General features: G+C 44.2%; 1 protein-coding gene across 4 annotated transcripts in view; it reads right to left on the reverse strand.

The window, feature by feature from the left end:
- The window catches only part of kif16ba (kinesin family member 16Ba), a 29002-nt gene extending 4620 nt beyond the window's left edge, over positions 1 to 24382 (reverse strand). The window contains exons 1-28 of one of the 4 annotated variants that reach the window (XM_072657144.1): positions 24075 to 24382; positions 23176 to 23245; positions 21914 to 22027; positions 19319 to 19435; positions 18933 to 19030; positions 18731 to 18840; positions 18420 to 18562; positions 18147 to 18315; positions 17853 to 17984; positions 17092 to 17267; positions 16389 to 16454; positions 16217 to 16276; positions 15406 to 15519; positions 14828 to 14879; positions 14294 to 14431; positions 13650 to 13732; positions 12956 to 13044; positions 10614 to 10646; positions 8263 to 8316; positions 7946 to 8147; positions 6787 to 7043; positions 6309 to 6699; positions 3275 to 3544; positions 2871 to 3184; positions 2137 to 2295; positions 1956 to 2061; positions 434 to 493; positions 17 to 61 (exon numbers count right to left, since the gene is read on the reverse strand). In XM_072657144.1, the coding sequence (XP_072513245.1) occupies positions 17 to 61; positions 434 to 493; positions 1956 to 2061; positions 2137 to 2295; positions 2871 to 3184; positions 3275 to 3544; positions 6309 to 6699; positions 6787 to 7043; positions 7946 to 8147; positions 8263 to 8316; positions 10614 to 10646; positions 12956 to 13044; positions 13650 to 13732; positions 14294 to 14431; positions 14828 to 14879; positions 15406 to 15519; positions 16217 to 16276; positions 16389 to 16454; positions 17092 to 17267; positions 17853 to 17984; positions 18147 to 18315; positions 18420 to 18562; positions 18731 to 18840; positions 18933 to 19030; positions 19319 to 19435; positions 21914 to 22027; positions 23176 to 23245; positions 24075 to 24121 (3669 nt within the window). In that variant the 5' untranslated portion in view covers positions 24122 to 24382. Of the gene's footprint in view, positions 1 to 16; positions 62 to 433; positions 494 to 1955; positions 2062 to 2136; positions 2296 to 2870; positions 3185 to 3274; positions 3545 to 6308; positions 6700 to 6786; positions 7044 to 7945; positions 8148 to 8262; positions 8317 to 10613; positions 10647 to 12955; positions 13045 to 13649; positions 13733 to 14293; positions 14432 to 14827; positions 14880 to 15405; positions 15526 to 16216; positions 16277 to 16388; positions 16455 to 17091; positions 17268 to 17852; positions 17985 to 18146; positions 18316 to 18419; positions 18563 to 18730; positions 18841 to 18932; positions 19031 to 19318; positions 19436 to 21913; positions 22028 to 23175; positions 23246 to 24074 lie in introns of all 4 variants that reach the window. The other 3 variants (XM_072657143.1, XM_072657146.1, XM_072657147.1) reach the window with 3 other exon arrangements.
- Between the last annotated feature and the right edge of the window lie 636 nt (positions 24383 to 25018).

Here is a 25018-nt window from a genome sequence, read left to right on the forward strand (position 1 = left end):
AATACTGGAGCCATACCTCATACTTCTGTCGGCGGGGGTCTATGCGGTGTGTGTAGCTGTCCTGAAAGAAAATAAACAAACAATGCATGAATAAATTACAACAAATAACAGATCCTCGATGACGCTACACCAGCCAATCACATCTGCATTTGGGAGGTTCTGCAGTCCAGATGTTGGTCAGCCAATCATTCCCAACTTGAACTCCTCCTTAATAAGCAGGGCTTGATTTAGCAGATCCAGGTAAGGAAAGTGATGTGTGGGACATGCAGAATGTGGAAAGGGGACTCAAACAGGTAGACCCGAAATACACCAAACTGAGCTCTACCACGGGCACTATGGGTAATCGGTAATAGGCACATGCATGCAAATCTCAGCCCCGGCGTTCCCATCTCCAGATCCCCAGAGCTGCTTATTATGCGAGACCCCCGCTTACCTTCAACATTACCTCAGCTTTCAGTTTAACATTGTTATTCTCACTAACTTCCTCCTCCTCCTGTTGGGTTGAACAGGTGTTAGTAGTGTAGTCTAAAGCGCCTCCTCATTCAGAACAGTGAACTATACAGTGTTATACTGAGGTCATTACCATTACAGTGAGTGGCCGCGTCATCACAGTAAGTGACTGATGAATTATGACGAGGTCATTACTGTTGCACTGAATTGTAATGTTGTGTTACATTGTTGACGTAATGCTCAAGTCATTACAGTGGCACCGGAGTTATAATATGTGCCCTGAGCACCGATTTAAACTACACAATAAACTACATCTCAGTCATCCTTGAGTATATGAGGAGACTTATTCAGCGTTATCATCAATATTAATTCTGCGAAGCATAGCTATGATTATGCCAGTAAACCAGAGCACAACAATGGGTTTATGTGGAGTTAACAGACGTTATATAATGTATTATTATTGTTATTATTAATAATAATAATAATAATAATAATAAATACACACTGGTTAAAGTCCATAAACACCACATAAACCCACAAATAACAATAATTATAATAATAATAATAATAATGTGTAAGTAGTAAGAGATTTTTTGCAACAGTGGTTTGCACACTTGCACACAGGACAACATAACCTGTTACACCGAGCGAGATATGCTGATATCATACCCTGTTACACCGAGCGAGATATGCTGACGTCATAACCCATTACACTAGATGAATTGTATAGTTATGCTGACGTCATAACCCGTTACACTAGATGAATTGTACAGTTATGCTGACGTCATAACCCGTTACACCAAGCAAGTTATGCTGACATCATAACCCGTTACACTGAGCGAGTTATGCTGACATCATACCGTTACACTGAGCAAGATATGCTGACGTCATAACCCATTACACTAGATGAATTGTATAGTTATGCTGACGTCATAACCCGTTACACCGAGCGAGATATGCTGACGTCATAACCTGTTACACTAGATGAATTGTATAGTTATGCTGACGTCATAACCCGTTACACCGAGCGAGATATGCTGACGTCATAACCCGTTACACCGAGCGAGTTATGCTGACGTCATAACCCGGTACACCGAGCGAGTTATGCTGACATCATAACCCGGTACACCGAGCGAGATATGCTGACGTCATAACCCCTTACACCGAGCGAGATATGCTGACGTCATAACCCCTTACACCGAGCGAGATATGCTGACGTCATAACCCCTTACACCGAGCGAGATATGCTGACGTCATAACCCCTTACACCGAGCGAGATATGCTGACGTCATAACCCCTTACACCGAGCGAGATATGCTGACGTCATCACTGCTGCACTAGATGAATTGTACAGCTATGCTGACGTCATAACCTGTTACACTAGGTAAGAGTTATTCTGAGGTCATTACAGTGGGTTGCAGTGTTACAGGGACACCATTACTGTCATAGCAAAGGAACTGTAAAACTGTGAGCTGGTGAAGAGTTTCAGGGGGAAGTGTAGGTACCTGCAGGGAGTCTGAGGAGATTGAGAGACTGTTGATGCTGTCTCCATTCAGCAGGTTAATTTGACGGAGCCTCCTCTGCACCTCCTCTTCAATAAATGCATTTATCCTAAACACACAAACACACAGTTTAATGATCCTATTTTCATTCTGGTTTGTGTGTGTGTGGTGAATATGGCGCTACCTGTCGTCTGTTAAAGGCAGCACTGCAGGAAGGCCCTGGATGGGACTCACTGGACAGTTAGCCACGCCATTCTTCTCCTCACTACTGACCGACAGAGTCCGTCCATTTTTCTCACTCTCACTGATCCTCTGCTTCAGCTGAGCAATCTCTCTCTCCATCCTGAGACATACATGAGAGAGGGAGGGGGTGAGTATCAGATACAGGAGCATTAAACATTAATAGTAATGTTCTAGTATTAAATGTTATGATTGGTGGTCATCAATAATGTGGACTATTGAAAGGATAGGCAAGTCAATACAAAGGACAGGGTGTAGTAATTCCCACTGCTCCTCCGCTCCATCACCTTGAGTTCCACCCTCTATTCTGCACCTGCTCTCAGCTGTAATCCAGAGGTCCCCCTTTGAAAACATACCCCTCTTAAATATGGTTAAATAATGGTTTGAGTGATGCCATAGAGGAACCACTTTAGGCTCTTCACACTCTCTATTCACGAACACTCACAAACACTCTTGTGGCTGAATGTAATCAATTCCTCACAGCAATGATCCTCCAAAATTTAGTAGAAAGCCTCTTTCCTGGACAGTAGAGACCGTTACTCAGGAGAAACTCTTTAATACCCTCGATTTCAGAAGAAACGATGAATAAGCAGGTGTCCCAATACTTTTGTCCATAAAGTGTAGAGAAATACAGAGAGAGATAGAGAGAGAGAAGCCCTGTCATACTAAGCTCCCCACCTCTCCTGGTCCAGTTCAGCCCCGAGCAGGGTGACGATGCTCCTCCGACGGCCGTCCTCCGCCTCGGGCTCCAGGCTGAGGCTCCTGCGGAAGGCGGAGTGTCTCCTCTCGAGCCGTGCCACCGCTCGCTCCAGAGCCTCCCTCTGCTGCTTCTCCTGCGTCTCCAGAATCTCCTGCTCCTTCCTCCGCACCTTCTCCTCCTGACGCGCCACGTTGGCCGTAAACTCGTACGTCTGCTGCAGCTGCTGGAGCTGCTCCGCGTTGGCGCTGTGCTGAGACAGGCGCTCCTCCTTCTCCTCCAGCTCCTTCTCGATCTGAAAAAGAGCCAGAGCCAGCTCAGATCAGTACGGTTTTCACAGCACGGCGTCTTTAACGGAGCTGAACGCCGATAATTTTCTCCTCACCTGATAAAGCGTCTCGTCCAGCTCCTTCTCCACCTGATCTGGACTGGGCTCGGCCCCCAGACTCCTGCCCCCTGCACCTCTAGCCCACATCCTGTCCAGCGCCTCCTCGGCCCTCTGGCGCTCCTCAGAGACGGCGGGGAGGTGGTTCTGACGCAGACAGAGCAGCTGCCGCTCTTTACACTGCAGCCTGTGTTCGGCCTGAGACAGTAGCGCCTCCTCCTGGAGCAGAGAGGAGGTGTCCTGAGCGCCGCGCTCCACCGCCTCATACACCTACAGGAGAGGAGACAGCAAAAATAACGTCTGAAATTCACCAAAACCTTCAGCGCTTCTGCAAAGCCAACCACACCGTCCTGCAAAAACATGACACGTGGGTGAACTCGACAGCACAGGACAGTCCTGCCAGGAAGCTGTTCTCTCAGTCGAGTTTATCTTTACACACTTGCATGGTCCCACAGGTGTGAAAAAATTAGGACACCCCCTGAAAACTAGGGAGCTGGCTTTTTCAGTTCCAATACTGATACATACATTTTGCATATCGGTCGATACCCGATACCATTGTTGAATTAATAAACCATATACCTCAGCATGCGGGAGAGACTTAAGACATCAGGATTGACTGAAACATTACTTTACTAACTTTGTAAAACAAAATCTAACAAATTAACACATAGATATAAATGTACTAAATTGCTATTTCTTTGTCACTAAAATAAACAAATTGTGCAGGACCCTGACACTGCATTCAAAGTCAAAATTCCAAAAAGGAGTCAAACTTCTTAAAATATATTAAAATAAATCAAACGTATCAGCCAAAGCTGAAAATAAGCAGCTTCACTTTGTCAAACACGCAAACAGTATCAATCAATCAAAAATTATTTTTTATCAATTGATTTTGAAAATCTTTTTTATTTTTAGCGTAAACAGTAATTCAGAACAAAATCTAGCAGCTGAACCTGAAACTAAATAAGTAACTTGGTCAAATATACAAGCAGTAATTAAATATTGTATGTAAACTATTTAAATATAATTAGAATTAGTAATTAAATATAACATGTAAACATTTAGAGCAGTCTCACACCAACCAATTAAACTGAAAGGATCGGTTTCATGGATCTGCCTAATTATCCGATAACCGATCCAGCTAATTTTGTTAATATCGGGACCGATATCCGATCCTAATATCGGATCAGTGCATCTCTAATGAAAACCTTGATATTTTTTAATATAAAGACGTGATCTTTGTGATTGATTTTCATGGGATATGAACAAAGAGGACAAATCTTCAGGTCAAGATTGACGAAGTAAGTAAAGTAATGTTTCAGTCAATCCTGATGCCTTAAGTCTCTCCCACATGGTGAGGTATACTATGGTTGATGAGGTTTATTAATTGACCATTCATCTGATCATCTGTCCAGAAGTCCTGGTCTTTGTCTAGACATTCCCTGGCAACCCTTTCTTTGCTCTCCTCCTCCCATGAAGATCAGACTGGTTTTGGCTCTTTCTAATGGTAGATGCTGTACTTCGTCTGATTTCTAAATGTTCTGAGATCTTTTTAAACCTCTTCTCAGACTCCTCTGGATCTCCAACCTTCTTTCTGAAGGCCTCAGAGAGCTCTCTGGATCTGGCCATGCTGGTGACCTTCTTCACCACTCACTTCACAAGGACAGTAAGCACAGGGGTCCCTCAAGGCTGTGTGCTGAGCCCCCTTCTGTACACGCTCTTCACATACGACTGTGTGGCCTCCCAGAACAACACCAGCATCATCAAATTTGCTGATGATACTACAGTCATTGGACTGATCACTGGTGGGGAAGAAACAGCGTACAGGAAGGAGGTGGCTGAGCTGGTGGCCTGGTGTCATGACAACAATCTTTCCTTGAATGCAGACAAGACCAAGGAAATGATTGTCGATCCAAGGAGGAAGCGAGAGCTGCACACACCCCTGTACATAGGGGAGACTGAGGTGGAGAGGGTGAAAACCTTCAAATTCCTTGGCATCCACATCAGTGAGGATCTCAGCTGGTCCCACAACACTCAGATCATCATCAGGAAGTCCCAGCAGAGACTGTACTTTCTGAGAAGGCTGAGAAAATTTGGCATGCCAGCCAAAATTCTCAGCACCTTCTACAGGAGTATGATTGAGAGTGTTCTTACCAGCTCCATCATCGTCTGGTATGGAAACTCTACTGCCCAGGACAGAAAGGCTCTCCAGCGTGTGATCAAAACCGCACAGTCCATCTCAGGAGCAGCCTTCCCCTCACTGCAGAACATCTACCATAACAGAGTCACCAGGAGAGCCCACAACATAATCAGGGACAGTACACACCCCCAGCACACACACTTCACACTTTTACCTTCAGGCAGACGCTACAGGAGTGTGAAGTCCAGGACCACAAGACTCACAAACAGTTTCTACTCACAGGCCATCAGGCTTGTGAACACCTCACGCACTACCTCTCCAACCCTTCCTATCTGAACTGGTTTTAAACTCTAATCTGATTTTAACTGCACCTTACACTCACTGTACTGCTGCTGTCAGAACACTGTTTACATTCGCTACTTGCACACTATTGTTTACATTTCTTACTTGCAACCTGCACTTTATAGCTGCTGCTCTTCATACTTGCTCATACTTGCACATAAAAGCACATGTAACTTTTATTTTTAATTTTTTAATTGTAAAAAGGGAAAAAGTTTACTTTAATTTTATTTACTTCAACTTATATTATTATACTTTATTTATTTTGTATATATTTTTTATTTTTTATTATTATTTATTAATTTCTTTTTTGTTATCTTTATCTATTGGTGAATGGAGGGACAGCAAAGTAAGAATTTCATTGTACAGCGTAACTTTCTGCTGTGCATATGACAATAAAACTCTTGAATCTTGAATCTTCAACTTCAATCAAGATTAGACCAGACTAAACGTCTGAGGTTTAAATCAGACAGACTCCTCCAGAATAATCCTCTCCAACCATGTTCTGATCATCTGCAGCTGATGTTCTGCTCCTGAGTCTGAAGCTTTTCCTACCTGTCTCTGTTTCTCTCTGTGCGTGTGCTGCATCAGGCTGATGGAGGCTCGTTCGTTGGCCACCTCCTTCTCCAGTCTCTCTCTCTGCTGAATCAGCCCCTCCTCCAGCGTCTCCAGCTCCTGCACCTGCTCCTGTTTGAACCTCCTGTAGCGCCCCCTGGTCCTCTTCAGCGCCTCCTCTCCTCCGTCCTCCTCCTCCTGTCCGTCCAGCCTGGCCTCCTTGGCCTTCAGCAGCTCCCCCCGGATCTCGGCCAGCGTGCGGCGTTCGTCCTGCAGCCGCCGCGCCTCGTCCTGAGACAGCAGAGCTGCTGCCTCCTCACTGCGCTCGCGCAGCTGCTCCTCCAGACGACCCACCAGAGAGAGCTGCTCCCGCTCCCGCTCCTCCAGACGCCTGCACATATAGAGCCGTTTAGGGCCATTTTTTAGGGCCTGTGAGTTTCTCGAAGTATTTCCCAGGCATTTATACTTGCACACTCACCTCCTCTCCAGCTGGATTTTAACCACCTGCTCCTCTCTTTCCCGTTTCAGCCGTTCCAGCTCCCTGAACAGCTCTGTCTGCTCTGCGTGCACCTCCTCGTCGTCATCCTCCTGCACCTCCAGAACCTCCAACACCTCGAGCACCTCCTCATCCATTAGAGGCTCTTCCAGCAGAGACTCCTCCAGCAGGGACTCCTCTAGATAATGTTTCTTCTGCTTGTGCTGCTCCTGTTCCTGCTGCTCCCGGTCACGCTCCTCCTAAAGTAAATCCATTACAAACAGAAATGCATGGAAATGTTGAGTGTTTTTAAAGATAGAGTTTGACACAGGATCATGGGAATTTCACATTTACTGCAGCAGTATTTTTTTACTTCTAGAACATTCAACACAATCAGGACCTTCATTCTGGAAACTGGTGGTTATTAGAGCCTCGTTCTGGAGACCGATGGTCATTAGAGTGCCAGTCTGGAGACTGGTGGTTATTAAAGCGCCAGTCTGGAGAACGGTGGTTATTAGAGCGCCAGTCTGGAGAACGGTGGTTATTAGAGCCTCATTCTGGAGACTGATGGTTATTAGAGCCTCCATCTACAGACCGATGGTTACAAGAGCCTCCATCTACAGACCGATGGTCACTAGAGCCTCGTTCTAGAGACCGATGGTCACAAGAGCCTCGTTCTAGAGACCGATGGTCATTAGAGCCTCGTTCTAGAGACCGATGGTCATTAGAGCCTCGTTCTAGAGACCGATGGTCATTAGAGCCTCGTTCTAGAGACCGATGGTCATTAGAGCCTCGTTCTAGAGACCGATGGTCATTAGAGCCTCGTTCTAGAGACCGATGGTCATTAGAGCCTCGTTCTAGAGACCGATGGTCATTAGAGCCTCGTTCTAGAGACCGATGGTCATTAGAGCCTCGTTCTAGAGACCGATGGTCATTAGAGCCTCGTTCTGGAGACCGATGGTCAATAGAGCGTCGTTCTGGAGACCGATGGTCAATAGAGCGTCATTCTGGAGACCGATGGTTATTAGAGCCCAATTCTGGAGACTGATGGTTATTAGAGCGTTCATCTGGAAACTGATTGTTAATAGAGACTGATGCTATGTTTTGTTCTTAGTTGTATACCTAACCAGTACTGTACATCTAAAATGTTCACCACACAAACCTGGAAGCGCTCTTTCTCTGCGATCAGATCCCTCATCCTGCTCTCGATATCCTGGCTGCGTCTGCGCAGACTCTCCTCCTGCCGGCGGATGCGGCGCTGCACCTGCTCAGACTCCTTCCTCTGAGACTCCACCTCCTGCTGCATTCGCTCCAGCTCGGCCTTCTCACTCTTCTGCTTCTCCTCCATCTCATTAATCAGACGCCTGATTAACAAAAAACAACAACAACACTGGTCACTATCCAGACTGCTGACGAATCCCTGCTAATTAATTAAGAGCATTTATTTGAATGATTATTATTCCCTATTGACATCAAAACCTTTTATGCTCCAGTTTCTCCAGCTCCTCCCGCTGCTGCCTCTCAAACTCCAGTCTGTAAAACACAGGAAGTTAATCTACACCATGCAAATATCAATCAGTCAAATCACACCCACTCTCTCACACTTTCTTCTGTTACTCAAAATCTATTCCCCAACACACAAAATCACATCTACACCTACACCGCACACACAGTCCTTAAAAGTTACAGTTATTGCAGGAAATAATTAAAGCTTGCCATCATTTCATATGGATATACAGCAAATGTTTGAGCTTCTTTGGTCAAATACCACTTTTTAATTATAAAATATAAAATATATAAAATATTATAAAATATTATTATATTTCTTTATATATTTTTGTGGAATTCATTCTTCCCCAATCGCACAATACTGCCAATGTCACTGTCTGCAACACAACCCCAAAACACCCACCCCCATGCTTCACAGTTGGCAATGTGTTTTTTCCATGAAATGCAGTTACATTTTCTCTCTAAATGAATCTTTTGCTGATTGTGGCCTATGAGCTCTACTATGACTTTCTCAATCCACAGCCCTTAATTATAAAGCTGGGCAATTAATGAAAAATGAATCAAAACCAATATTCAGAACCTCCTAGCAACATGTTTTCATTCATGTCGATTAATTAATTTTTTATTCTGTTAATACATTTCCCCCCACTGTGTTTGTGTGTTCATATGCTGTTCAATTCTAAACATACTACCACGTGGGGTTCAGAGTGTCTCAGTGGTCTAATGTGATATCACTATGGCCACTAGGGGTCGCAAGTTCGAATCCCGAGCCATGCCCTTTTGCCATCAGCAGCCGGAGTCCAAGAGAGCAGATTGGCCGAGCTCTCTCAGGATAACTCCCTCATCACTCTTAAGCGATGTTGGTCAGTGCAGGCGTCTGTAAGCTGGAGCTGGATGTCCAGGCTGCATTGGTGGCAGTGAGGAAAGAGGCGGTGGCTGGCTTTGCATGAATCAAAGGAGGCATGTATTAAATTCTTACCCTCAGGAGCATTGCTAGTGCTAGGGGGAGCTGAAAAAGGGGAAAAAATTGACAATAAAAAAAAACTAGCGTATGTAGTCACATGACTCCACCCAACCAGTCTGTGATATGAAAATAACAAGGAGGAACTCAAACTCCGAGCCAACAGAGCATCTCGAGCAGCTCGTATAATTTCCATTAATCATAATCAGGGTAAAAAGTTATCGTGATTTTTATTTGAGGCCATGTCGCTCTACTTTATTATTAATAAAAATGACTACATTGTTTATAATTTTTTTACTTCAAACTATTGTTTTTTTAAAACTTCTCTGCCCCATGAACTTTAGATACTGCGCTTGACTAGGCAAATAGTCTATGCATCGTTTAGTAATTACAAGAAAAGCAAAATGACCACAATAACTGTAGACTTCTAAGTCCTGATCACTTACACACACACACACACACACACACACACACACACACACCAAACTAATACAGGGAATGATCTGCGGCATACAAAGCAATGAGCAAGCACTGCAGCACCGTATGTGTGAACTAAGCAAGCATTAAAGTGGATGCAAAATTATATATAAAATCTCCCCAGACCAAAAAAATTAGCACCTGTGTTTTGGGTGGTGGTAACTTCAGGCTCCTGCAGATGGCGCTGCACGATTCTAATTGAGCTATAATTACCAGGAGAAGAGGTGGTACAGTGCAGTGAGAGTCGGAGTTGGATGTGTGGAAAATGGGTCACAAAGCAGATGCTAATGATTGGCTAAAAGGAGTGACTGCATTTGGGTGTGGCCAAAGACCACCATATAAAGGAAGTAGCTGAATCTACGGGTGTGTGGAAGCATACGGTCATACGGGTCTACCAGTATGACCGTATGCTTCCATACACCTGCAGATTCAGGTACTCCCACTGCAATCACACCTTTCTGCCAATCATTAACATCAACGGCTGCCCATCTGCTTAATCTATGAATCCAGTCACACACCCGCAGGTACTTATAGCCCAATCATCCCCCTGCAGCGCCATCTGCAGGAGCCTGAAGTCACTACCACCTAAAACAAGCAAGGTGACAATTCTTTTGTCTGGTGAGATTGTATATATATTACAGAACATGTTATATATAATATAAATATCATTATATAATATATATAACATCGCAGGTCAACATGCTCAAATCAAAAGTGATGTGTAAACATAAAAAGTGGCATCAATTAATCAAGTCAGAGATGAATGACAAACAAGTGGAGTGTCACGAGCACCAAAAACAAACAAGCAATGGAAAACGATCACGTGAAAGAAAACGATCACCACAACTGAGGTTAGACACTTTTTTGGGACTTGTTGGTCTACCTGAAAAAGACTGGCACCTTTTCTGTGAAGAGACTGCCAAAAAAAAAAGTGGAAATAAAGAGTTTCAGGCCTGTTCAACTGTTAGCATGACACGCTCATACACAAACTAATCCCAAACTCAAGGGATTTTCATGTTAGATTCACACATTGTAATGCCACACCCTATTAGGGACACACTGCAAAGGCTAACAGTCAAAAGCTCTTCCAAAAAATAAATAATAAAATAAATAAATTAATTAATATTATATATATAAATAAATCAAAATCAAATAAATTGTGTGATTGGATGTAGTTTGAGTCAGGAGTCATAATCCTCAGCCAATCCATGTTCTAATCAACTTTAGTCATAATTTAGTCTAATTCCCACACACTAGTTAGGACTCCCCCTATACTGCGGTGCAAACACTGCTGGGAAAGGTGAAGGCTAGCATGTGCTTCCTCCACCACTACCCCTCATCACTGTGCAGCTGAACACGCTCGGAGGAGAACACTAACCTCAGTTCTGTCAGCTGAATTAGTTTATAATATAATAGAACGTTACTAAAATGCTAAAATGCATAGAATTTATTTCCAAAATAAACAAATAAATAAATAATGATGATAAAAATAATAATACTAATATTAAACTGCTAATTTGTTTTTCGTTTTGGAACTTAAAAATGCTGAACCTCAGAATCTTTCAATAAAGAGTTACTGTTAAAGGGTTAGGTGTGGTAGAGAGTGGGTTTAAAGTAATAGTTTGGCACAAAATCAACCCCTCATGATTGATCACCGACCCCAGATGCAGTCGATCAGTCAAGACGTGCAATTTCTGAAGTAATGAGATGGTAAATGCAGTAGTAATTTTAGCTTATATGTTTAAAAAGTCTATAAGATCCATCATTTTACCAAACATTTTTTAAACTTGCTTACTCAGCTTTTCTGTAGTTTTTTTTTAAGTAAATAAATATGTGGTTGGTGTGGTGCAACGGATAACACCACAACCTACCAGTGAACTACCACACCACGTGGGAGAATGGGGTTCCAGGGCTGCGCTAATCCAATAAGAGTCATTGGGCAAGACTACACTACACACTTATCCCAGAAGTACTGGATCGGACATCATCCATCATTCCAGAGAACACAGTTCTTCCACTGCTCCACAGCTCAGTGCTGGGGGGCTTTATACCCCTCTAGCCCACGCCTGGCATTAGGCAGCATGGTGCCTAAAGGTTCATGTTTATCTGCCCCAGGCAGTCCCTCTCCAACACTACATTGGCCCTCCTCTGTAATACAAGTAACCTTGTAAGTCGTTCTGGATAAGAGCGTCAGCTAAATGCCATAAATGTAAATGTAAATAAAGAAATTTGTAATACACAGGTGAGATTGGTGACAATTAGGGCTGGGCAATATGACGATACTTTATCTCATCGTGATACATTTTGATACACAATGATACACAATAAGCTTTTCTGGGCATATGGAGGATGCTAATAGTGCTTAAAAACACTGATCAGCTGCAGGTTTCATTATTAACAGTGTAATTAGACTGGTTTAATTACATGAAGAGCAGCAGATGTTGAATATAAATCACTGGATTCAGTACAGGAGTGTCTGAATAGTAGTCTGTGATCACATGTATCGTGAAAAATGTCTTTAAATATTGTGATTATGTATTTTTACCATATCGCCCAACTGTGACCGTCCAAGTCCAGGGTTTGTAGCAACATTAGCCTAGCACCTCCGGGTTTAAACCAAAAATGTGGCAGATTGGCTGATCTGGGGTAAGTGATGAATCTGGTGAATTCGATGTTTTTCACTGAACTCTTCAGTCCTGGTTTGCAGAAGATCAGTATTTCCTGGCTAGGGCGAGGCCGCTGTTCTTCTAAAAAGTGACCAAACTAAAGGATAAATCTTCTGTTTTTAACTAATTCTGTATCTTTTACTTTACTTTCACTTAAAATGACTGTTTAATCCATGTGGTCGGTTCAGAGGTACTGTGACAGATGTAAAGGGTGCTCCCCACCCAGCTTTCATTCACTGTTAGCCACTTTAGCATAGCCAATCCACCCAGTCAAGAGAAAGCCTCATATCTGATGAGGTTTTCTTATGACAACATCGACATGTGGGTGAAGTGTCCCTTTAAATGCAGGGAGGGGTGGAGAAAACCAGGCGGGATGAGCGGTACCAGCAATGGCGTTGGAGAGCGTGGAGCGAGAGAAGGATGGAGAGAGGAGGGAGGACAAGACTCCTACGGAGGAAGAGAGGGAGGAGCGCTAAGGAGAAGGAGCAGGAGGAAAGGAAGGGGGAAGAGAAATCACCCATGCTGTCTCACACACACTCACACACACTCCGGTGCATACCCAGGGTTGTAGAGCATCACTGTGGAGAGGTTCTCACAGGACTTGGACAGATCAGTCATGGAGAGACTCAGCGAGCTCAGCAGACCACTCTGAAAACACACCCAGCAGAGGAGAGTCATTGGAGTCATTAGCTTTAGGTCACCGTTAGCCAGGTTAGCATATCCAGCTGATATTCCTTTTATTTAAAAGTAGTTAAGGCTGACGAGTGCAGCAGGTATATTCATCATGGATATGTGTACATGTGTGTGAGTGTGTTTAATTATATAAAAAAGGAAGGAAAATAATATTTAACAAAATAAAAAAGGAAAAAAGGAAAATAAATAAATAAATAAATAAATAAGAAAATTAAAAAGGAAAACAAAAAATTGAAAAAGTAAAACCAGATTTGAAAAAAACGGAAAAGATAAACAAAAACAAAGAAATGGGAAAAAAAGAGAAAATGAGAAGGGGGAGGCTAAAAATAAAACTGGAAAAAAGAAAGAGGCAAAACATGGAAGACACATTTATGAGAAAGAAAAAGAAAAGAAATGATAAGAGGAAAAACAAAAACAAAAAAAAACAAGAGACAAATTATAAGAAAGGAAAAAAAAAACACAAAAATTATGAAAAATGTCAGAAAGGAAAAAAAAAATGCAAAACTTGAGCAAACAAAAACAAAAAATGAGTAAACAGACAGACAGACAGACAGACTGACCTTCCTCTTCTCCCGCAGTTTAGCCGCCTCTTTGGGATGATTAAACCTGAACATGTTGGTTCTGCCTAGCAGGATTACAGCACCTGAACACAGGAGAACCACATTTAGCTCACAGTGCATCAGAAACACCCGTGTGTGTGACTGTAACCAACTGTACACCAGCAAGGTGGAGCTACAAGAGAGGGGTTTCCAATAAAGTGGCCAGTGTGTCACTACATAACTAACTGTACACCAGCAAGGTGAAGCTACAAGAGAGGGGTTTCCAATAAAGTGGCCAGTGAGTGTCACTAACTAACTAACTAACTACACCAGCAAGGTGGAGCTACAAGAAAAGGGTTTCCAATAAAGTGTCCAGTGTGTGTCTCTACATAACTAACTGTGCACCAGCAAGGTGGAGCTACAAGAGAGGGGTTTCCAATAAAGTGGCCAGTGAGTGTAGCTAACTAACTGTACACCAGCAAGGTGGAGCTACAAGAGAGGGGTTTCCAATAAAGTGGCCAGTGAGTGTTACTACATAACTAACTACACCAGCAAGGTGGAGCTACAAGAGAGGGGTTTCCAATAAAGTGGCCAGTGAGTGTTACTACATAACTAACTACACCAGCAAGGTGAAGCTACAAGAGACAGGGTAGTACTGAACGGACCTTGGTTGAGCTGGCAGGGTTCCGTGACCTGGACTCCATTAACAGAGCACTGAGCTTCATTCAGAGGAATCAGAGTCACCATCCCGTTCTGATTCTCGAACAGGCAGTGTTCACTCTCCAGACCCAGACCATGCAGCACTACGAGAGACACAGAGAGAGGCTCTTCTCAAATTACATACAATCAAATGAATTCCCCAGCAGCATCTGCCACATTACACAGCTCGTCTATCTTCTGGACCAGCCACACATGAGCCCGAGGTCTCCATGCCCAATGCTAAGGATCACCTCCAGAGATATAAAGCCCCCCTTCCCCCCCCTGCACTGAGCTGTGTATTGAATTTCAGCTAATACTTTTGGGATCGGGAGTCGGTGTGGCAGAACTACTCATCTAACATCAGTACCGGACCTCATTGATGCTCTGCTGTGGCTGAATGCAATCAAATCCTCACAGCAATGTCCCAACATTTGGGGTAAAGCCTTCTCAGAAGAACAGGCTGGTTCTGCAGAGTAAAGGGGCTCCTTATGAATGCTCACCAATGTCCTGCTCGTTGTAGGCGTCTTCACGACCTACGAACGTTCTCCCCTCCTGCAACAAGAGATCGGAATCAGGTCTTTCCCAACACTGCCGATACTTTCAGAGCTTCATAGAACACTACACACTGTCAAATTACAGCGTTACACTACATGTCCAAATGTTTGCGGACACCCCTTATAATGATTGTATTCTGCTTCTTCAAGTTGCACCTACTGTTGACACACTAATGCCAGGCGTGGGCTAGAGGGATATAAAGCCCCCCAGCACTGAGCTGTGGAGCAGTGGAATAACTGTGTTCTCTGGAATGATGGATGAAGTCCAATCCAGTACTTCTGGGATAAGTTGGGGAGCCAGAGTTTAGGCCCCCCAAAACTTTCCCTGATGGTCACTCCAACAAAAGCAGGCTAAAACCTTTTTTTAATACCCTTGATTTAGGAAGAAACAATAAATGAGCAGGTGTCCCAATACTTTTGTCCATCTGGTGCACAAACACCCATCAGGCCTCATTCTCTCTGGGCAGGCTGTTAGCGGTTGGACATGCACAGTTTAACAGTGACTGAGCTTCGGTGAGTCTGACCTTCAAGTGGTAGAGGATAATGCCCGTGCTGAGCAGGTCATCATCTATGCCAATTAGATGAGGAAGTTCAGAGTCCAAAACAACACCGATTCCCTCTTTTCTCAGAGCTAGAGTCTGCTCCTGCAACACACACACACACACACACACACACACACACACACACACACACACACACAGTTTATACAGTTGCTAAGCCAGACTGAATGCAGCTGTGGTCCAAAACATCTGTATTAAACATCTGTAATTTCCAACATATATATATATATATATATATATATATATATATATATATATATATATATATATATATATATATATTATCCACCCAGTTATTATATAGATATTATTATCAATTATCCACCCAGTACACATTCTCCACCCATTACATGCAATGTCCCCGTCGACTCCTCCAGCCAGCGCCTCCTTTTCCGAACTGCCACTAATGCAACGTCACCAGGCAACATCACTGTGTACCCAGAACTGCACTGGAGTGATGTGGGGAGAAAGGAGAAAGTGCCATATGCCACCCTCCCTGGAGAGAGCATGGCCAACTGTGCACGCTCAGGCTCCGGCTGCCGATGGCAAAGCGGCACGGCATGATTTTTTTTTTTCTCAAATCAAATCTGAGCCTCTTTCTTATTTGGCCCTAATTTAGACACAAATCTGACTCCTGAAAAATATCGCACTGAGAAATTGAACAGATCTGAATATTTATAAAACCACAAGAGGAAATTTAATGTCTGAGCCAAGTCGGCTAAAGTCACCAATCACAATTCTGAATGCAACTGTGGTGCAAATATACTGCTCGTACCTTGAGGATGTTCTGCGTTTCGTTCCATTTGTTCGTCCACTCTTTGGTCAGTTCCAGCACCTAACAAAGCAAAAAAAAAAAAAAAAAAAAAAAAAGACATAAAAACTCCAGGAATGTGCTTCTGGCAGGAGAGCTCATTAAGCTGTGCTGTGCTGGAGATGAAGGGGCTTACCCTGGCCTCGTTCTGGTGCAGTTTCTCCTCCATACTCAGAGCCGTGGGCGAGTCCAGCAGCGCTATCTGAGACCAAATAGCAAAGCTTACTTCACAGTGCAGCCACATCACACAGACGGGCATCATCAACCTCCACCATGTTTAACACATGAGCCTGCTGTACTAAGGGACAGTCTGATCTGGCCATGTTGGTCAGCTGCTCCACTTGTAAATGATTCAGTGGACAGAAACATCTGATTTCTAACAGATCATTTTAAACCTCTTCCCAGACTCCTCGGCATCTCCACCCTTCTTTCTGAAGGCCTCAGAGAGCTCTCTGGATCTGGCCATGCTGGTGATCATCTTCACCCCTCACTTCAACTTCAATCAAGATCAGACCAGACTAAACGTCTGAGGTTTAGATCAGACAGACTCCTCCAGAATAATCCTCTCCAACCATGTTCTGATCATCTGCAGCTGATTCTACATTCTACACATCTGAAGGAGTAATAAATATACATATGTGGAGGAGGTCTGAACTTTTTCCTCACAGGAAAATGACATTTCTATAAATTCCATTTTATAAATGACAAGGCATTTCTTCAGTGGTGTGAGTTTAGTTACATTAGCCCATCTCTCAGTGTTAATCAGATGAAGATCAGACCTCCAGATCTTTAAATATGTTCAAAAAGACAAAGGTTTTCATGCATTTTAAGAACTGGACCTGGTTTCCCTGCACCAGCAGGGCTTTAAGACGAGCGATTTCAGCCCTCAGCTCGCGGATCAGCCGCACGTTGGCGTCCTCGTTGATCGTGGGTTTGTTGATGATGTTTTTGGCACGGTTGGCGTAGCGCAGCGTGCTCAGGGTTTCACCATAGTTCACATCCGCAGGAGAGATGGCTGAGGACACAGAGAGCAAAGGTGTCACTTTGTTGTTGTTGTTTTTTTTACTGGAATAACAATGGCTTTGTTGCCACGAACATTTCATGGTTATAAGAAAAAAAACAAAACATGAATTAACTTAATATTATGTAAACATTTCATGACAGATTAACTAAAATGTTGATGATTCCAATAAAATGTGGATAAAATAAAATAATATCCTTAAAAGTTGCCTTTTTCTTTTCTTAAAATAGAAAACAATACAAAAAAGGTACCATATTAGCAATACAAGACACATGGTTGCAAAAACTTGAAAACAGAGGTTAAATCATTTTAATATTTATATGAATCATTTTAAATCTGATTTTTGACAAATAATGTTTTAATAATAATAATAACAACAATTATATTATATTTTTGTTATACATATATACATATATTTTTTTGTTGTTGTTGTCGTTGTTGTTTTGTTTTGTTTTTTTTTGTACAAAGCAGACGAGGGGATTATACACTATTTATTTATTTATTCTATTTCAAATATCACCAAACACAAACACTTCACCAGTGGTGATTTGTTGGCAATGCTGGGTTGCAGCTACTGACTTGCGATCATGATGGTTTTGGAGTTTCCACCCAGGCTGTCTTTGAGGAGCCACGTCAGGACAGAGTCTCTGTACGGGACAAACACCTGCTTCTTCTTCAGCTGACTGTTCCCTCCCATCTGAGACATATCGGCTGGACAGATAGGCAGGGAGACAGGTGGACAAACGCACAGAGATAAAGAGAAAGGTACAGATATAGAGACGGACAGAGAGACAGATAGAGAAGCAGATCCATAAGCCGGTGATTTCTAATACATATTTTTATTTCCCCATCCAGAATCGACTCTCTCAGTACCTAAGGCCGATATGACGTTGCCGAGGGTAACCAGGCTCTTGTTGATATTGCCCCCTTCTTTGAGGCGGACGCCCGTTGCTCCTGTAGCGTCAGCCCTCTCACTCCCCGCCAGGTCCACCAGGTGAATTTTACTGACCGTCTCACACGGCATCTCCGCATCAAACTTGGCCTGGAAGGGGAAGAAGAGACCGGAACATTAGCTGAATGAGCAAAACCGTGACGCTGCAGCTGTGCAAATCACAGTAAGAATCGTAATCGGGCAGAGTTCGTTACCTGCGTGAAGTTGATGGTGAAGATGGCGTGCGAGCGGCTGCTGGCGTCGTTCATGCCGGTGCTGGCCGTGGTGCGGTTGATGTTTCCTGCCTCCATCAGCTCCTCCACATCTGTGTAGTTCTGTACCAGGTGCTTGGACAGGTCTGAGGAGACAAAGCACACCCTTACTAAATTCTCAGAGCTGCCTAAACACAACGGTGGGCTGGATATGGGCTGCCCAGCTTAACAACATACAGAACTAGAAAGCTTGCCTTTATGAAAATGCTCACTTTGGAGAGCCAGGGCGGTAAATGATGAGCCCAGAGCCTTACCTTCCACATAAGGGCCGTCTTTGGGGTGTTCGCGGACACGCAGGTTAAACGTCTTCGCCAGCTTCCTCCTCAGCAGATCGCGCACACGTTCATTATAAATCTCCAAATAACTGACGAACACACACACACACACACACAAAACAACATTAGCTTAGCTTCTACCACAGGGCTCTCCAAAAGCCCTCAGGCCTCGGACCATTACCTGACTTCTGTGCGAAAGGAAGCTTCGTCTCGGCGGGTCATTCCAGATATCCGAGTGAACAAGCCTTCACAGATCCGAGGAATTAACCCCACGTCTCCCTACGACACACAAGACACACACAGGGGTAGAAGATACTCAGAGGGAGATGGACTGAGTAACAGTCACATTCCTACAGAAAGTCATGGTGGGGGCATTAGAACATCTCCAAAGTTCTCCTCATGGAGTCTAGTACTATTCAGAGTTCTCCTGGGTGGGTTGTCCAGAAAAAGATCCACAGAAGATCTCACCTACGTTCCTGCATCTGTTCTAATGGGATCCGGAGCTTCCACAGTAAAAGCTCATGGCTGAGAGACATGCTTTTAAAGACTAGAGACACTTAGTCTTACAGGGTTCCCCATCATGGTGTAGGACTTCCCCGATCCAGTCTGTCCATAAGCGAAGATGCAGGCATTATAGCCCTCGAATGCTGCCCTCAGAACGTCCGAGCCCAGGTCCCTGAACACCTGAAAAACAGCGACATGCATAAAATATAGTGTTGAACTTTGAAACTGCAGCTCTAAAAGCTGCGGCACCAACCCTGCTGAACCTGCCCGGGGTTTGTTCCAACCCTAATCTGACACGCAATATTAACATGAGCCTGAATATCGTTATGAGCAGGATTAAGGGTAACGGATTAGGGATGAAATTGAACTAATGTGAGGATGGAAGATGTCCAGGAGCAGAGCCGGCCACTCACAGTGGCACTGTGACCTTCCAAATAAAGGTTATTTTAGTTTGTTTACCAAAAGAACTGAAGCCAACTGAGCAAGACTGAACGGTGAAGAGCTCTCTACATCAGTTTGAAGTCACATGATCGCTGAATGATCTACCAAACATCAGGACCATAAAGTAATGGCACAAGCCCTCAGGCTTTCACCAGAGCACAGGGATGGCGTTGTGTACTAAACACACAGACATGCCTGTAAAACAGCAGCGGTGCCACACCTTCAAACTACCTTTCACAAACATGCTCAGTGTGTACCGTAAGCTAACACAGACTGAATGGACAAAAGACAAAAGTAATGGGACACCTGCTCCTTTATTGTTTCTTCTGAAATCTCCTTGTTGGAGGACTCTGTGTGAAAAAGGTGGCGAAGATTCTAGAACAGTGTGACCAAGGTAGGAAAGATTCTAGAACAGTGTGACCAAGGTGGAGAAGATTCTAGAACACTGTAAGTAAGGTGGAGAAGATTCTAGAACAATATGAACAAGGAGAAGATACTAGAAGAGCGTGACCAAGGTGGAGAAGATTCTAGAACACTGTAAGTAAGGTGGAGAAGATTCTAGAACATTATGAACAAGGAGAAGATACTAGAAGAGCGTGACCAAGGTGGAGAGGATTCTAGATGAGCACAAACATGAGAAGAAGACTGTACAACAGTGTGACCAAGGTGGAGAAGATTACGGTCAGCTTGTTCTGACAGGAGCTGAATCTGGAGATGAGGCTCTAAAAGCTCTCAACCTGAACCAGTGGCTCCAGAGGTGAGTCTGAGGAGCACTGTCCTGAATTCACAGTGAAACAGGATCACTGCCACTTACCCCAACCCAAAAAGTACGAGTCTAAAGGGTAAGCTGATTCAGGCACCAAAGCTGATTAAACCATCACACACCCAGTGCTTCAGCTGCCGACCCAGAACCTGAAAACTCAAGCATTTCCTTCATCACGTCCACCATCGGGCAGAGAGCCACCTCTGACGGAGAGGCACACACCCACCCGGAGCTAAACCCGACGACCAGCTGAAAGAACAGCTTTGATTAAGCGGTTCCCTCTCGCACACTCTTAAAACTGAAGGTGCTACTAAGGGTTCCTCGAGCGATGCCTCAGAAGAACCATATTTGTGGACGCCATAGAGATGTGCGACACACGTGGTTCTTTATGGAACCAGCGGTAGCTAGCTCTTCTACGGAATCGCTTATAAACCCATTCCTTTGCGTCTACTTATCCGTAACACACGTCTGTGCGTTAGCTAAAGGTCAGGTGACTTTGTAAAATGGGACAGTTCTTTAATAGGTCAGTGCTGCGCAGCCTGATTGGTCATTTTAGCATTAGAACCCCAGACAATGGGCTTTTATACTCAGATATCCAGAGATTAGATGAGGAAAAGCTGGTCCTGGTAAATTTGGTCCCCAGGAAGTTACACCATTTTTTCCTTATCCCAAACACACCGACCATCCATAACATCCGCAGAAGATTCAAGAACAAGATAAACATCAGGAGAACAGGGTGGAGAAGATTCTAGAACCCTGTGGCCAAGGTGGGTTCTAGGAGTATTAATAAGGTGGAGAAGATTATAGAGCCCTGTGGCCAAGGTAAAAAAGATTCTAGAACAGGGTGACCAGGGTGGAAAAGGTTCTAGAACAGGATGAACAAGGTGGAGAAGGTTCTAGAACAGGATGAACAAGGTGGAGAAGATTATAGAACCCTGTGGCCAAGGTGGAGAAGGTTCTAGAACAGGATGACAAATGTGTAGAAGATTCTAGAAACCTGTGGCCAAGGAGGAGAAGGTTCTAGAACAGGATGACCAAGGAGGAGAAGGTTCTAGAACAGGATGACCAAGGAGGAGAAGGTTCTAGAACAGGATGACCAAGGAGGAGAAGGTTCTAGAACAGGATGACCAAGGCGGAGAACATTCTAGCACAGGATAAACAAGATGATTCCACAAATCTGATACCTAGAAAATTACATCATTTTCTCCCTATCCCAAACAGTCAGAAGGTGCCTGTGAAAGGTTATATTAGACACCAAGTGTACAGGGAGTCCTGGGATGCAGATCATTAAATCTTCAGGTTTTCCGAACATTTCTGAAACGTGACCGTCCTGGAACCTCTTTAAAAAGATACAGGACGTCCTTAAAACGTTCTACGTTCTTTGGGTTATAGGCTAGTCAGATCTGTGGAGATGAATCATATCAGATCTAGCACCAACATCTCCAACACCTCACCTTCTCTTGAGAAACGAAGCGCATGCTAGAGCGGTCGCCTGAGTCGTAGGAAAAATCGTACGTGAACGTCTTGGTTCTTTCTCTTACAGTGTCTCCAGTCAAACCATCTGGAATCTGGAACGAAAAAGAGAAACAATCAGTAATCAATGACTTTCTGAATGTAGCAGTAGTGCACTGTGCTTTTATACAGATGCTACCTATGCTAACTATCTGGTCAGCTATCAGCAGCGATCAGCAGACAAAAGCATATTATTTCATATTATTCCACCCCCCCACCCCCCCCACACACACACACACACACCCCACCCCCCTCTGATCTTTGATGGTTCATTTCTCCTAGCTGCTGGATTTAGTTTAGCAAATACAGCAATAATGTAGTGTAACTAACTAGCGTAATTAGCTGTCAGTGACATTTTTTGAAGAGAGCGACCAATGAGATCAGTTCTAGGAGGCGATTCTAGAAGAGCGCGACCAATGAGATCAGTTCTAGGAGGTGATTCTAGAAGAGAGCGACCAATGAGATCAGTTCTAGGAGGCGATTCTAGAAGAGAGCGATCAATGAGATCAGTTCTAGGAGACGATTCTAGAAGAGCGCGACCAATGAGATCAGTTCTAGGAGGCGATTCTAGAAGAGCGCGACCAATGAGATCAGTTCTAGGAGACGATTCTAGAAGAGAGCGACCAATGAGATCAGTTCTAGGAGACGATTCTAGAAGAGCGCGACCAATGAGATCAGTTCTAGGAGACGATTCTAGAAGAGCGCGACCAATGAGATCAGTTCTAGGAGACGATTCTAGAAGAGCGCGAGCAATGAGATCAGTTCTAGGAGACGATTCTAGCTCTAGAAGCGATTCTAGCTCTAGAAGAGCGCAATGAGATCAGTTCTAGGATACAATTCTAGAACAGTGTGAACAATGAGATCAGTTCTAGGAGGCGATTCCAGAACAGCGTGAACTAGGCAGTGACGATCATTCTAGACTAACAGCTAAATGCAACACAGCCAATACAGCAATAAAGTGTAATTAGCGGTCAGTGATTGTTCGCATTTTTTTGTGTTTAACCAGTTAAAATTAAACTCAAACTGGAAAAAAAACAAAGATACTACAGATTTCTGCTTTTATAATACCTGAATTTCAGTCATTATTATTTTATCTACACATTAGAGTTTTAAATATGATGCTAAGTAGCGCTGCTAGCGTTTCCTACACCACAGTTAGTCACATCACGAAAAAGTTCCCAAGAAAAAGTCCATTAAAACTTACTTTTAAATTTGTGATGGTGGTTTTGTTCCCCTCCATCTCAATGATGCTTTGGGCAGATAACTCCTTTTCACTAAACAGAAGAGACAGAGATCGTCTTCAGTTGAGGGGACAGGAACTAGCTAGTGCAACTGATTGGACAAGAGCACCATTTCTTTGCAGATGTCCTCTAGTGCAGAGACATTCTTGGGTCGTCTTGCTGTCAAAACCCCTCGGCGGTCATTACAAACATCAGGGCAAGGCCAAAGTTTCCAGAGAACACCTAGATGGAGACCAGGACATCTGGGACAAAGTGCTTTGGACAGATGACTCTTCTTCTCTTTGTCTCAACCTTGTCTCGTCTCTTTCTGACGGAAGACGCTGTACTTTAAGCTGGTCAGACCTACCTGAAGGTCCTGTGATGACCTTTTAGGACCGCTGGAGACTTCTTTGTGTACTTTGTGGTCTGATCTGGGGCTGAACTTGCTGGGGACAGTCTGATCTGGACATGTTGACAAGTGTTTGACTTCTGAGATCCTTTTAAATGCTTAACCAGAATGACCAGCTAGTCCCATCAAACTCCACGCTGGTCAACCTGCATCACCAGCTGTCTGGATGACCAGCGTTTCCACCACACTGACCATCAAAGACCAGCTTGGACCATCTTCCAGCAGATCCTGAGCTGGACTTAACATCGGTCCAGGCTCAGGGTCTGCTGGTAGCTGCTTTGAGATGGTCTAATCTGGTCTGTGATGGTCAAGAAGGTTGAAGAGCTGGTTGAGAAGATACCCTATACTGGTGAGCAAGCTGGTCTCTCCTAGCTGCTGGGTTTAGAGGGGGGGAGAACCAGTGCGTGGCAGGTGGATACTCAATGGGCAGCATTTGTGGTGGAAGCCCAGGAGAACCCACCTAGCAGCTCTTACCGTGTGTTCATGGGCCGGACCCTCACGGCCACTCGTACGGAGGCCATCCTCGTATCTCCAGTAACTCCCTGGCACACACCGGGTTTTCACTTTCAGAGCCCGCAGAGAGAACCTACAGGACCGTCCGGCTGCATCTACACCAACACCGGTACACACACTCCGCAGTCACGTGGAGAAGGCTGGACCCTGCAGGACCCTCATAGCGCCGTTAGTTCAGAGAGTGGAGGAGGAGGAGGAGGAAGAGGAGGAGGAGGAAGAGGATGGACAGAGAAGTCAAACTCGGAGGAGAGAGGAGAGCCTTTCCTCGCTGTCTGTTTACTTCTGATTTTAAAGCGCCTCCCTCACGCCTCCGTTATTATTATACACACTCTACCGCCCCCTGCTGCACCGGAGGGGGTGTGCAATAACACTAAGGGGCCCGGCTCCAATCTGGAGGTAGCTGCCTTGCTGCCTTGCTGCCTACGCGGCCTCACAAGTGTTCACTGTAAAAATCACGAAGGCAAAAGTGCTATGAGCGTTTATTCTTGACCATATATATATATATATATATATATATATATATATATATGCAAATGAACTTATCTCTGATTGGCTGTATTCATTTAGGGTGCATCCAGACCCAGTCTAGACTGAAACCCTAGTCTCGGAGTCTCAGAGTCCTGCCTACGTAGGGAGCATTTCCTACAATTCAGACACACCCACATATCCTTAAGGAGTTATGCAAATGACCTTAGCTCTGATTGGCTGTATTCATTTAGGGTGCATCCAGACCCAGTTTAGACTGAAACCCTAGTCTCGGAGTCTCAGAGTCCTGCCTACATAGGGAGCATTTCCTACAATTCAGACACAACCCACATATCCTTAAGGAGTTATGCAAATGACCTTAGCTCTGATTGGCTGTATTCATTTATTGTGCATTCAGACCCAGTCTAGACTGTCTGGAC

Source organism: Salminus brasiliensis, chromosome 15 (assembly GCF_030463535.1).
Source record: "Salminus brasiliensis chromosome 15, fSalBra1.hap2, whole genome shotgun sequence".
Classification (NCBI taxonomy): domain Eukaryota; kingdom Metazoa; phylum Chordata; class Actinopteri; order Characiformes; family Bryconidae; genus Salminus; species Salminus brasiliensis.